The sequence below is a fragment of the Zea mays genome, chromosome 9 (genome assembly GCF_902167145.1).
Source record: "Zea mays cultivar B73 chromosome 9, Zm-B73-REFERENCE-NAM-5.0, whole genome shotgun sequence".
NCBI classification, from domain to species: Eukaryota; Viridiplantae; Streptophyta; class Magnoliopsida; order Poales; family Poaceae; genus Zea; species Zea mays.
Genome location: NC_050104.1, coordinates 131,354,837 through 131,367,556, shown reverse-complemented (window position 1 = coordinate 131,367,556; position 12,720 = coordinate 131,354,837). Strand labels below are relative to the sequence as shown.

Sequence of the window (12,720 nt, the reverse complement as noted above, 5' to 3'; positions counted from 1 at the left end):
GGGGGAAGGATGACACCACAGTTACCGGATGAGACTCGAAGTAGTGTCGCAACTTCCGCCGCGTCAGGATCACCGCGTATAGCAGCTTCTGAATTTGTGGGTAGCAGATCTTGGTCTCGGACAGTACCTCGCTGATGAAGTAGACTGGCCTCTGGACGGGCAATGCATGCCCCTCTTCTCGTCTCTCAACCACAATCGCGGCGCTAACCACCTGAGTGGTCGCGGCGACGTAGATCAAGAGGGCTTCTCCGGCAGCAGGGGGCACCAAGATGGGCGCGTTTGTAAGGAGCGCCTTCAGGTTCCTGAGGGCTTCCTCGGCCTTAGGGGTCCAAGCGAAGCACTCGGCCTTCCTTAAGAGGCGGTACAGAGGCAGGCCTCTTTCGCCGAGGCGCGAGATGAAGCGGCTCAGAGCCGCAAGGCATCCCATGACTCTCTGTACGCCTTTCAAGTCCTTGATGGGCCCCATGCTGGTGATGGTTGCGATCTTCTCCGGGTTGGCCTCGATGCCCCGCTCGGAGACGATGAACCCCAAGAGCATGCCTCGGGGAACCCCGAAGACACACTTTTCGGGATTGAGCTTCACGCCTTTCACCTTGAGACATCGGAATGTCACTTCAAGGTCGGAAAGGAGGTCGGAGGCTTTCCTCGTCTTGACTACGATGTCATCGACGTAGGCCTCGACCGTCCGGCCAATGTGTTCGCCGAACACGTGGTTCATGCACCGTTGGTACGTTGCACCCGCATTCCTCAAGCCGAACGACATGGTAACATAGCAGTACATGCCGAAGGGTGTGATGAAAGAAGTCGCGAGCTGGTCGGACTCTTTCATCCTGATTTGGTGATACCCTGAGTAGGCATCGAGGAAAGACAGGGTTTCGCACCCAGCAGTGGAATCCACTATTTGATCGATGCGAGGCAGAGGGTAGGGAACTTTCGGACATGCTTTGTTTAGACCAGTGTAGTCTACACACATCCGCCATTTCCCTCCTTTCTTTCTCACAAGCACGAGGTTGGCAAGCCATTCAGGATGGAATACCTCTTTGATGAACCCTGCCGCCATTAGCTTGTGGATCTCCTCGCCTATGGCTCTGCGCTTTTCTTCGTCGAATCGGCGCAGAGGCTGCTTCACGGGTCGGGCTCCAGCTCAGATATCCAGCGAGTGCTCGGCGACATCCCTCGGTATGCCGGGCATGTCCGAGGGACTCCACGCGAAAACGTCGGCGTTCGCGCGGAGAAAGTCGACGAGCACTGCTTCCTATTTGGGATCGAGCTCGGAGCCGATCCGGATCTGCTTGGAGGCGTCGCTGCTGGGGTCGAGGGGGACGGATTTAACCGTCTCCGCTGGCTCGAAGTTGCCGGCGTAGCGCTTCACGTCTGGCACCTCATTAGAGAGGCTCTCCAGGTCGGCGATGAGGGCCTCGGATTCGGCGAGGGCCTCGACGTAGTCCACGCACTCCATGTTGCATTCGAACGCGTGTCGGTACGTGGGGCCGACGGTGATGACCCTGTTGGGGCCCGGCATTTTGAGCTTGAGGTAGGTGTAGTTGGGGACGGCCATGAACTTCGCGTAGCATGGCCTCCCCAGTACTGCGTGGTAGGTTCCTCGAACCCGACCACCTCGAACGTGAGGGTCTCCCTTCGGAAGTTAGAGGGCGTCCCAAAGCAGACAGGAAGATCGAGTTGTCCGAGGGGCTGGACGCGCTTCCCGGGGATGATCCCGTGGAAAGGCACAGCGCCTGCCCGGACCGAGGACAGATCAACACGCAGGAGCCCGAGGGTCTCGGCGTAGATGATGTTGAGGCTGCTGCCTCCGTCCATGAGGACCTTGGTGAGCCTGACGTTGCCGATGACGGGGTCGACAACGAGCGGGTATTTCCCCGGGCTCGGCACGCAGTCGGGGTGGTCGGCTTGGTCGAAGGTGATGGGCTTGTCGGACCAGTCTAGGTAGACTGGCGCCGCCACCTTTACCGAACAGACCTCCCGACGCTCTTGCTTGCGGTGCCGAGCCGAGGCGTTCGCCGCTTGCCCACCGTAGATCATGAAGCAGTCGCGGACCTCAGGGAACTCTCCTGCCTGGTGATCTTCTTTCTTATCGTCGTCGCGAGCCCTGACACCCTCCACGGGTGGCCCGACCTTGTGAAAGTGGCGTCGAAGCATGGCGCATTCCTCAAGGGTGTGCTTGATGGGCCCCTGATGATAGGGGCACGACTCCTTGAGCATCTTGTCGAAGAGGTTGGCACCTCCGGGAGGTTTCCGAGGGTTCTTGTACTCGGCGGCGGCGACAAGGTCCGCGTCGGCGGCGTCGCGCTTCACTTGCGACTTCTTATTGCCTTTCTTCTTAGCGCCGCGCTGAGTTGACGCCTCGGGGACATCTTCCGGTGGGCGGCCCTGGGGCTGCTTGTCCTTCCGGAAGATGGCCTCAACCGCCTCCTGGCCAGAGGCGAACTTGGTGGCGATGTCCATCAGCTCGCTCGCCCTGGTGGGGGTCTTGCGACCCAGCTTGCTCACCAGGTCGCGGCAGGTGGTGCCGGCGAGGAACGCGCCAATGACATCTGAATCGGTGATGTTGGGCAGCTCGGTGCGCTGCTTCGAGAATCGTCGGATGTAGTCCCGGAGAGACTCTCTCGGCTGCTGTCGGCAGCTTCGGAGATCCCAGGAGTTCCCAGGGCGCACGTACGTGCCCTGGAAATTGCCGGTGAAGGCTTGGACCAGGTCGTCCCAGTTGGAGATCTGCCCCGGAGGCAGGTGCTCCAACCAGGCGCGAGCAGTGTCGGAGAGGAACAGGGGGAGGTTGCGGATGATGAGGTTGTCATCGTCCGTTCCACCCAGTTGGCAAGCCAGCCGGTAGTCCGCGAGCCACAGTTCCGGTCTCGTCTCCCCCGAGTACTTTGTGATAGTAGTCGGGGTTCGGAACCGGGTCGGGAACGGCGCCCGTCGTATGGCGCGGCTAAAAGCCTGCGGACCGGGTGGTTCGGGCGAGGGACTCCGATCCTCCCCGTTGTCGTAGCGTCCCCCACGCCTGGGGTGGTAGCCTCGGCACACCCTCTCGTCGAGGTGGGCCCGACGGTTGCGGTGATGGTGCTCGTTGCCGAGGCGACCCGGGGCTGCAGGCGCTGTGTTGCGCGTGCGCCCGGTGTGGACCGAGGCTTCCCGCATGAATCGTGAAGTCGCGGCACGATGTTCCGAGGGGTACCCCTGCCTTCGGGAGGCGGAGCTTTCGGCCCGTCGGACCGCGGCGTCCTCCAGGAGATTCTTGAGCTCTCCCTGGATACGCCGCCCCTCGGTGGTTGATGGCTCCGGCATTGCGCGGAGAAGCATTGCCGCTGCAGCCAGGTTCTGGCCGACTCCACTGGAAGTCGGTGGCGGCCTTACCCTGACATCGTCAGCGATGCGGTGCTGGATACCCTGGGGTAGATGACGCACTTCTACGGCCGGAGGTTGGCCCGCCCATTCCTGCCCGATGTCCCGGCGGATCGGCTCAAGTGTTCCTGCCCCCTCGTCAAGCCTGGACTGCATCTCGCGGATTTGCTCGAGCTGTGGGTCATGACCCCCCGCTGGGACGGGGACCACAGCTAGCTCCCGTAGGATGTCAACGCGAGGCACAGGCCTAGGGAGATCACCGTTCTCCGGCATACCAAGATGGTTGCCTTCGTTGGGACCCCCTAGATCGACGTGGAAACATTCACGACTTGGGCCTCAGTCCTCGTCGCCGAGGCTGCGACTACCGTCAGAACAGTCGGAAAGGCAGTAGTCGCATGCGGTCATGAAGTCCCGCATGGCACTGGCGTTACCAAGTCTGGGGAAATCCCAACAGAAGTCGGGCTCGTCATCTTCCTCGGACCCCGAGGGCCCGTAGGTCGAGACGTCCGTCAGCCGGTCCCAGGGTGACCGCATACGATACCCCAGAGGGTTTGGACTCGCCTCTACGAGAGCGTCCACCAAAGCAAAGTCGCTTAGCGGGTCAAGGCTAAATCCAAAAGGCGTGAGATGGAAATCGGTTGGTACCTCTTGGTCGACGGGCGGTGACAAAGTCACGTCAGGGACTGACTGCACTGTCGTCTCAGGTACGAGGGTGACGCCCAGCAAGTCCTTCGCGAGCGTGCTGGCGTCGTCCGTTTGCTTGGGATTGGAGTGTTGCGGGGAGACGGCGCTCGTCTTCGTCTCAGACGCGAGGTCGATGCCCGACGTGCCCCCCGTTGGGGCGCCGGCGCCATCAACTCGCTCGACAGCCGACGAGGTGCCGCCCCCTGCTTGGTCTTGGTTCCCCCGCCTCCTCCTCCGTCGGCGGGGGAGGGGACGGGGCGAGCTCGAATGTTGTTCTTCCACCACGCGGGGAAGACGTCGTCGATTCCGCCGCCGGCGGGCGCGCTGTCGGCCGCCATTGTCGCTGTCGCGCGGCGGGGGAAGGAGTATCATGTCGTAGCTGCCGTCGAGGGACATGAACTCAAGACTCCCGAAACGGAGTACCGTCCCGGGCTGGAAAGGTTGCTGGAGACTGCCCATCTGGAGCTTGACGGGAAGCTGTTCGTCAACACGCAGCAGGCCCCTACCTGGCGCGCCAACTGTCGGCGTTTCGAAACCCGGGGGTCCCTGGACCGACGAGTAAATTGTCGTCGCGTGCCCCAGCCCAGATGGGTCGGCGCGAGACGGAGCGCGAAGGGGGGAGGCAGCCAGAGGGAGACAGGCGTGAGAGGTGGAATCCCGCGGCCTTCGTGTTTGTCCCGCGCCCTGGTCGGGTGCGCTTGCAGTAGGGGGTTACAAGCGTCCACGCGGGAGCGAGCGAGCGGCCTCACGTGAGCGCCGTCCCGTCCTTCCCCGCGCGGCCAACCCTCTGTAAGAGGGCCCTGGTCCTTCCTTTTATAGGCGCAAGGAAAGGATCCAGGTGTACAATGGGGGGTGTAGCAGTGTGCTAACGTGTCTAGCGGAAGAGAGCTAGCGCCCTAAGTACATGCCATCGTGGCAGCCGGAGAGGTTTTGGCACCCGGTTCGTGTGGTGTTGTGGCCGTCGGAGGAGCACTGGAGCCTGGCGGAAGGACAGCTGTCGGGGCTGTCGAGTCCTTGCTGACGTCCTCTTGCTTCCTTAAGGGGGCTGAGAGCCACCGTCGTCATAGAGCGTGTGGGGCGTCGTCATTACTTGTCTGGCGGAGCGAGCCAGATAGGACGCCGGTCTTGTTCCCCGTAGCCTGAGTCAGCTTGGGGTAGGGTAATGATGGCGCCTCCTGTTGACGTGGTCGGTCCGTGCCCTGAGTTGGGCGATGTGGAGGCTCCTCCGAGGTCGAGGTCGAGTCTGTCTTCCAAGGTCGAGGTCGAGTCCGAGCCCCTGGGTCGGGCGAGGCGGAGACCGTCGGCTGAGGCCAAGGCTGAGTTCGAGCCCTGGGGTCGGGCGAAGCGGAGTTCGTCGTCTTCCGGGGCTGAGCCCGAGTCTGAGCCCTGGGGTCGGGCGAAGCGGAGTTCGTCGTCTTCCGGGGCTGAGCCCGAGTCCGAGCCCTGGGGTCGGGCGAAGCGGAGTTCGTCGTCTTCCGGGGCTGAGCCCGAGTCCGAGCCCTGGGGTCGGGCGAAGCGGAGTTCGTCGTCTTCCGGGGCTGAGCCCGAGTCCGAGCCCTGGGGTCGGGCGAAGCGGAGTTCGTCGTCTTCTGAGGCTGAGCCCGAGTCCGAGCCCTGGGGTCGGGCGAAGCGGAGTTTCCCATGACGTGTAGGGCCGGACTTGGCTGCTGTCAGTCTCACTCTGTCGAGTGGCTCAGCAGTCGGTGCGGCGCAGGCGGCGCTGTCCCCTTGTGAGATCAGTCAGTGGAGCGGCGAAGTGACTGCAGTCACTTCGGCTCTGTCGACTGGAGGGCGTGCGTCAGGATAAAGGTGTCAGGCCACCTTTGCATTAAATGCCCCTGCGATTTGGTCGGTTGGCGTGGCGATTTGGCCTAGGTTACTTCTTGGTGAAGACTGGGCCTCGGGCGAGCCGAAGGTGTGTCCGTTGCTGGAGGGGGGCCTCGGGCGAGACGTAGATCTTCCGGGGTCGGCTGCCCTTGCCCGAGGCTGGGCTCGGGCGAGGCGTGGTCGCGTCCCTCGAATGGACCGATCCTTGACTTAGTCGCACCCATCAGGCCTTTGCAGCTTTGTGCTGATGGGGGTTACCAGCTGAGATTTAGGAATCTTGAGGGTACCCCTAATTATGGTCCCCGACAAGTAGGAGTCATGATGAAGGACGCTCTTGCAGCGCATTGAGTCAATGGTCTTGCCTTGGCAACGCGCGGGTTTCTTACTCGGCACATATAGGTATGTGAACCAAAAAGGGCAAGTGATTGAAAGATTTTGGGTATCAAGCATGTTAAGGAAACAACAACAGAAGCATTAAAGAGAGCAGTGGTAGAGGTTCTCAGTGCTCATGGTTTAACTATTGCTAAACTAGGGGGCCAAGGGTATGATGGAGCTTCAAATATGAGAGGTGAATTCAATGGTGTTCAAAAGCCAATTCGTGATGAGAACCCCTATGCCTACTATATTGATTTGTTCACCAGTTACAACTAGTGGTTGTTTCAGTCTCAAGATGTTTTTCTTCTATGGAAGATTTATTGAGTATGTCAACATGATTGAGAACAACACTAGTGCATCTTGTAAGAGGAAGGATTTGTTGTTGGAAAATCATCATAAAATTCTTTTTGATAAGTTGAAAGAGCTTTTTCGGCCATGAAGATTATTAAAACCGAGTTGCGGAACAAGATGTGTGATGGTTGGCTTAATGATTTATTGGAGGAGTATATTGGGAGGGAGTTATTTTAAAAAATTGATCTTGAATCTATTAAAAAGGCATTTCAAAAGGAGGATAGAAATATGCAATTGCCAAAGTCTCCTAAACGTAACTAAAATAATTATAATTATCGGTATGTCACGTGTCACTAGAGTCTACTTGAATATCCTGTATTAAATTTAGCTCTTTATTTTAATGCTAATTTATGCTTTCTCTTTGGTTGATAGCTTATATTTGGTTAAATTACTGATTTGACATGTAATCTATAATGGATTATTCATCTAAGGTACTTCTTAATGATTTTTTTACTAAACTTTTGTTTTACTGCAACCATACCTTATTTTTTGTCGTGGACCGCCACTGGCGATGATGCCGTACTCCGGCGACCACGAGCGCTCTCTGCCATCGCTGTCACCGCCACGAGTTGTGTTCTCCTCCTCCCTCGCCCCATCCGCCGCGCCCTTCCCCGCCGTTGACCCGGTGGGCCCGGGCCAAGGCCTCGGCCGTGATCTGCCCACCGCCCCGACGCCCCGTCCGTCTACGCAGCGGGCGGAGACTGGCGCGCTGCGTCGTGGATGGAGCCTCCCGCGAGCTACATGGCCCCGCCGCCACGCCACCGAGTTATAAAGGTAACAACTAGCAAAACAACACGTGTCTCCGAGTCAGTTCCTCAAGCACCGGTGGGTGTTACATGCGATGCCTTGTGATTTTTTTGACAGAGCAACGAGAGGGACGAACATTCCCCACCTGAGAAACTTAAACTAATAAGGGAGGGACAAGAAAGAAAAAAAAGGCGAAGGTTACACATTGCCGAAGGAGTTGCACACGATATGTTAGCCTTTTGCACCATTAATCTAGCTGGGGAGTCGCATCTGCTATTGCCTTCTATTTCATGTCCTGTGTGCAATTCATGTGATTGTTAGGTGAGACGAACCAGCCACCACCGTATCAGAGCGAGTATGCTTTTCAAACCAGTTTGGGATGGGTAACTGAAACTTCCCAGCTAGCTAGATTAATGGATTTTCACCTTTACACACGTTGATGGATAACTGAAACTTCCCAACTAGATTAATGGATTTTCATCTTTACACCCCTAGGATAGATAAGGGTGTCCCCAACGGGTTCACCAAATCGCCAGTGAAGTTGAAAGCTGAAAATAATAATAAAAAGAAGTGAAGAGCGTAGGTATGCAGACTGCAGAGCAACGGAGCTGAGAGAGGGAGCTTACTGTGGCAGCAGCAGCACTAGCTCATTGCTCTATCTCCTATTCGCCCAATAGAATTTCACAAGAGCTGGCAATTTAAGCACTGTTGGTTACGCCCTTATAATCTTGGGGCTAGATTGGACGTTTGGTTTGGACTTTGGAGAATGCTAGGGTGTTTCGTCTGGTGGCAGTTGGCACCCAGTTGTATTTGGCAAATAAACGAATGGCACAACCTTGTCCTCCCCAAATCTGGTGAGATCTCTATTGAGATTATACTATTAGAGTTTGGTGTTTGGTCTTTGGGGTTGGGTTTTGGGGATGGACAATGGGAGTTTCTTGCCTGACGGCTTTTGCTGGGCTGGCAGCGAGGCAAAGCAGCAATGACACCACTAGCCCAGCAGGAGGATTTCTGTCTAGTGGAGTTGAGGCTTGGGGAACACCGGCGGTGGAGTGAGGGATAAGGAGGTGGTTGCCGCATGCGGGTTAATTTCTTGCTGGAGTTCCATGCTGGCTTCAGCAAAACCCTAGCCTGCTGCGGCAGGGTGAAGGCGCATGGGATGGCAGTGGCATTGGGGCAGTACCGCAGTAGAGCTCGGGAAGAAGCAGTTTGCTCAAAGCTGAATAGGACCCTGGCCATTCAATCTCCATCCAGTGGCCAGAACATGGGGTGCTGGAAGAGATTTTTTTACCAGAATAATATTGTATAGACAGATCCTTTGATTTACTAGTGTTGACGAGTTACAGGTGAAGTTCATTTTAGGCTCTCACAATGAGATGTAACTGGATTTTTAGCATCTGTTTATGACAATTACAGTTTTGGATAGATAACTTGGCAGCTAGATTAGCCTTTTGGTTTTGTGTTGGGTGTGGGTGGGTGGTAATGGAGGATCATGGTAGGCTCTGCCAAAAGGTTTTAACTGTATATTTAGTAGGCTTGCAGGCAGGGCGGGTTTTTTATGGGAACCCGCATATCCACCCCACAAAATCATGCTTTGTGGCAGATGCAGACCAGCTGCAGCAGTTTTTCGGCATCATGTCTGTTGTTTCATTAAGCCCATCGGTACCCTTTTGTTTCTACTTATGACAAATACATGACACAGCTTTCGTCATGTTCAACAGATACACAACCTCACATCTCTTCTACACAATATGTCAATTCATCTAAAATGGCCAATACAACCATTCCATTGATGAATGACACTATTGGCGAAAGTTCCTTTTTTTTTCCTTATATGAATTCTTGCAAAAATCAAGCTTTATTATTTTGATTCCGTGTGGAATGAACAAAAGGGTCTTAGATACCAAACTACTGATAAGCAGTATGGAAAATGGAGTAACCCTGATGACAAGGCAACAGTGGGGAACTATTTCCTCAATTCTTGTGGAGAGATCCACCTTAATCCGGAGCATTTAGGGAATGAGAGACTAATGTGGGGATCTTCTGAAATGAAACATGATCTAGGAAGTTTTAGTTCCAAGGTTTCTTCGGCTGAGTCTAGATTTATTCAGACTTGTGAAGGTTCATCTGAGTTTCCTGATGTCAATAACACTAGTGTTGATTCGCCTTGTTGGAAGGGCACACCAGCCTCGTACCAGTGTTCGTTTGGGATTATGGAAAATAACGGTGTTCCTCCTGTGGCGATAAGAACAGCAGGCTACATCAATTCACATAAAAACCAGAAGCCCCCTGAGTTGGGTTCTGGGTATCCATGGCGATTCTGTGAACACCAAGTAGCATTGAGTTCTGAGATTGACCCTTTTAAGGTGTTCAAGTTGCCCGAAAGATGTAAAATCTCCAAAGATCATAAAGAAGTTCCACCAATTGATGTCAAGGTTCTTAATGACATGACTACTCATGCTTGTTGTTTGCCTGACAAACAGCATTCCGCAACACAGAAATGCTATGATTCTAGAGAAGATTCTCAGAATGTGATAACTTCAAGTCAACGGGAAAGTTTGTGTCCTGCCAGCAAGCCAAAACTTTTAGGTGAACATGGTGGCAACCTTATAGCAAGCATAAATGAACTAATGAATAAAAGTGTGATGAATTCTATTGCTATTACTCCTAGAATTCATACTGATCATTTAACAACAGGAAGCCAACATGGAATATTTTTTCTGCAGTTGTGGAGAAGGAAGAAAGCACTCACACAAGAGGTGAAGACCCTTCTCAATGTTATCCAGGTGTTGAGGGGAATATGATGAATATGGCTTCTGAATCCAGCTCTAGCACTCGGGCAATATTTCTGAAACTAATGCACAACCTATCAGTAGTGCTTCTATTGACATGCAAGGGTGGTTCTTTGTTGCACGAAGATGAAGAGGACCTTCTGCAATCAGTGATTCAAAATCTTACAGCTGCCAGTTCCAAAAGAAGCAAGGTATGATCTTGAAATGCTTTTATTTAAATATTTTTTACTATTTCATAATGCAATGTAAACCAAACTTATAATATGAATCAAGACATGGGCATATCTCCTCGCTTTCTATGACGTTTTCTGATCTCCATGGTCCAGACATTAAATTAAATATAGATAGATGAGCCCTTTTTGTTTCAAGCCTTAACTCATTTCATGTCTCCAAGGTTGAACAAAAAAACTGGTGATGGGTTGAGCAACTCCAGTCAAATGAAATTAAAAAATATTAACTGTGCGAGGAACAACTTTTGGCGGTCAATGCATGAAGACTCAGTACGGGAGAATGCTGATTCAGAATTTAAGGCCACTGTTTCACAGGTAGCTTTAGTCATTATTTGGAACATCATGCTTCTGCTTAATTTGAATTAATACAGCCATTTCTTCCGGAGAATGTACCTTAGTACCTTACGTTGCACCTTTCGTTTCAGGTTCTTAGGCTATCCGCACTCATTCTACTCTAAATTTCTACTCTAAAAGAAATATTCTATCCTCATCATCAAGATTCTCTACCCTATATCATAATCTACTGCAGTCATATTTACTCCATACATCAACTCTATACCAATCACCACATATATTATATATCTTTTTTTTGTCCCCTACTGCCACACCGGCTGATGGCGCTCGGCACCGTACCTGCTGCATGGACGTGTGGACTGATAGAGTAAAAAAGCATCGATAGAGTAAAAAAGCATCGACGCTGTAAATAACGTTTTGTTTGCCCCCCATAAGTTTACAGCTACCTATAGAGTACTCCACTGCAGTAAAATTTTACTCTATACCTAGCCTTATATTGGTGGCGTCTTCTTTACAGTATATCACTGCGGGTAGCCTTACTAATCACCAGGAGGATAAGATGCTTGACAACACTAAAGTTTCTCAAGCGTCAATCTATAGAAACTTGTGGATTGAAGCAGAAGCTTCAGCTTGTAAACTCAAATATGAGCTTCAACATGCTCACCTGGGCTTGAGACAGCAAAAGGCCTCAATGTCACAGTAGAAGGTACTCCCTCGCTTCACAAATGTAAGCATTTCTAGCATTTTTGGGCCATTTAGGAGGAAGGGAAATGACTGTGATATCCCTCAATCAATCACCAAGATTACAGAGACTCAGTTAATGCCTTGCTTTCGTATAGATGCCATAAACGCCAAGTGCTAATTAAAACTTTAAACACCAAGATTGTATTGATGCTAAACATGCTTGACACCAAAATAAAACTGCTTCCAAATATTAATGGTGAGGGAGTGTCAGGGGTTGATTATGCCAGAAATGTTTACGTTCGTGGACAATTTTGAATGCTGAAGTTACATGTACCTGTAGAAGGAAGCTGGAGGGAGTAGCAAGATGGATATATAAATTAATATTTTCACATAAGAGTCTCAGGAACCGTGCCTAATCTCCTCTCCAGTTGACCAGTATGGCGGTTCACCTACAAAATGGGAGCATGTTCTGAAGGAGAATTTCTTCCATCCAGGCAAATAGGTGAAATCTGAACCATAAACCAGAAAGCTATGGTTTCAGCTCATGTTGCTTCAAAATGTTGATGCTTCTTGTAAATATGATATATACATCCTCTCCTCCCCAACCTTTATCAGTATGTTCAATAATCTGCATATCGGTGATCATGTAACCCCTCATGGTGCTATACGGAAGTAATCTGGTTTTTCTGCTTGGGTCTATGCCAAAGTTTGTCTATAAACGACACTATGGTCTGGACTGGACCGAGAGTTCGCCTGCTTGTTGTCAACCTTACATATCTGTTAGGGCATGTTTGTTTAGGATCCCAAATAAACACTCCTTAATTTCATCACTTCACTTAGAAGCCGGTAGAACACTATAAACCTCTCTAAATCTCTATTAATTTTAATAGTTAATCTTTGTGAACTGTAACACCCTGGTGTTTGCTTTCTGTTAAGGAGCAATTATGGACATCAGCGAGGAATGGTGCATCTCCGATCTCCGTCCATCGAGATTATTAAACTGATTTCACAACCTTCGGAATTTAACAATCTCGTAAGCTGACAGATCATGGGCCGTTTGAATCGCTCGAGTAGCCAATATAAATTTGGAAGCACTTGATTTTGATAATCCTGATCGCACGTATGTTACCTAAGAAAATTATGCGTGTAGTAAATAACCAGATTTTTCCATCACTCTAGGTGTGGCAGAGAATTAACTTTATTCGGGTGGCAGATAAATTGTGCGCGGTTTTAAATTAATTAAACACCGACAATAACATTGTAGCGACGACGTTTTGGTTAAGCTCATTTCCATTTCGTTTAAACTCTAATCTTAGATCTGAGAATATTCATCAAATTAAATTATGTCTAAATATTATATCCGATATTGTTTTGGT

At 51.8% G+C, this 12,720-nt stretch overlaps 1 protein-coding gene across 11 annotated transcripts; it reads left to right on the top strand.

Moving 5' to 3' along the window:
• The first annotated feature begins 7,065 nt into the window (after positions 1-7,065).
• On the top strand, positions 7,066-12,095 carry LOC103639088 (uncharacterized). Of its 11 annotated transcripts, none has more exons than XR_002264968.3 (6): positions 7,066-7,371; positions 7,462-9,933; positions 10,071-10,327; positions 10,531-10,681; positions 11,178-11,366; positions 11,773-12,095. XR_002264968.3 is itself a non-coding variant. In XM_020544112.3 (4 exons), exons 2-4 carry the CDS (start codon positions 9,375-9,377, stop codon positions 11,361-11,363), a joined length of 1,002 nt encoding a protein of 333 aa, XP_020399701.1. In that variant the 5' UTR covers positions 7,258-7,371; positions 7,462-9,374; the 3' UTR covers positions 11,364-12,043. The 11 variants fall into 11 exon arrangements, 2 of the variants coding, with proteins under 2 accessions (XP_020399701.1, XP_020399699.1); XR_004852770.1 differs by having other exon boundaries at positions 11,685-12,095; XR_004852771.1 differs by having other exon boundaries at positions 11,178-11,387; positions 11,685-12,095.
• The last annotated feature ends 625 nt before the right edge of the window (positions 12,096-12,720 follow it).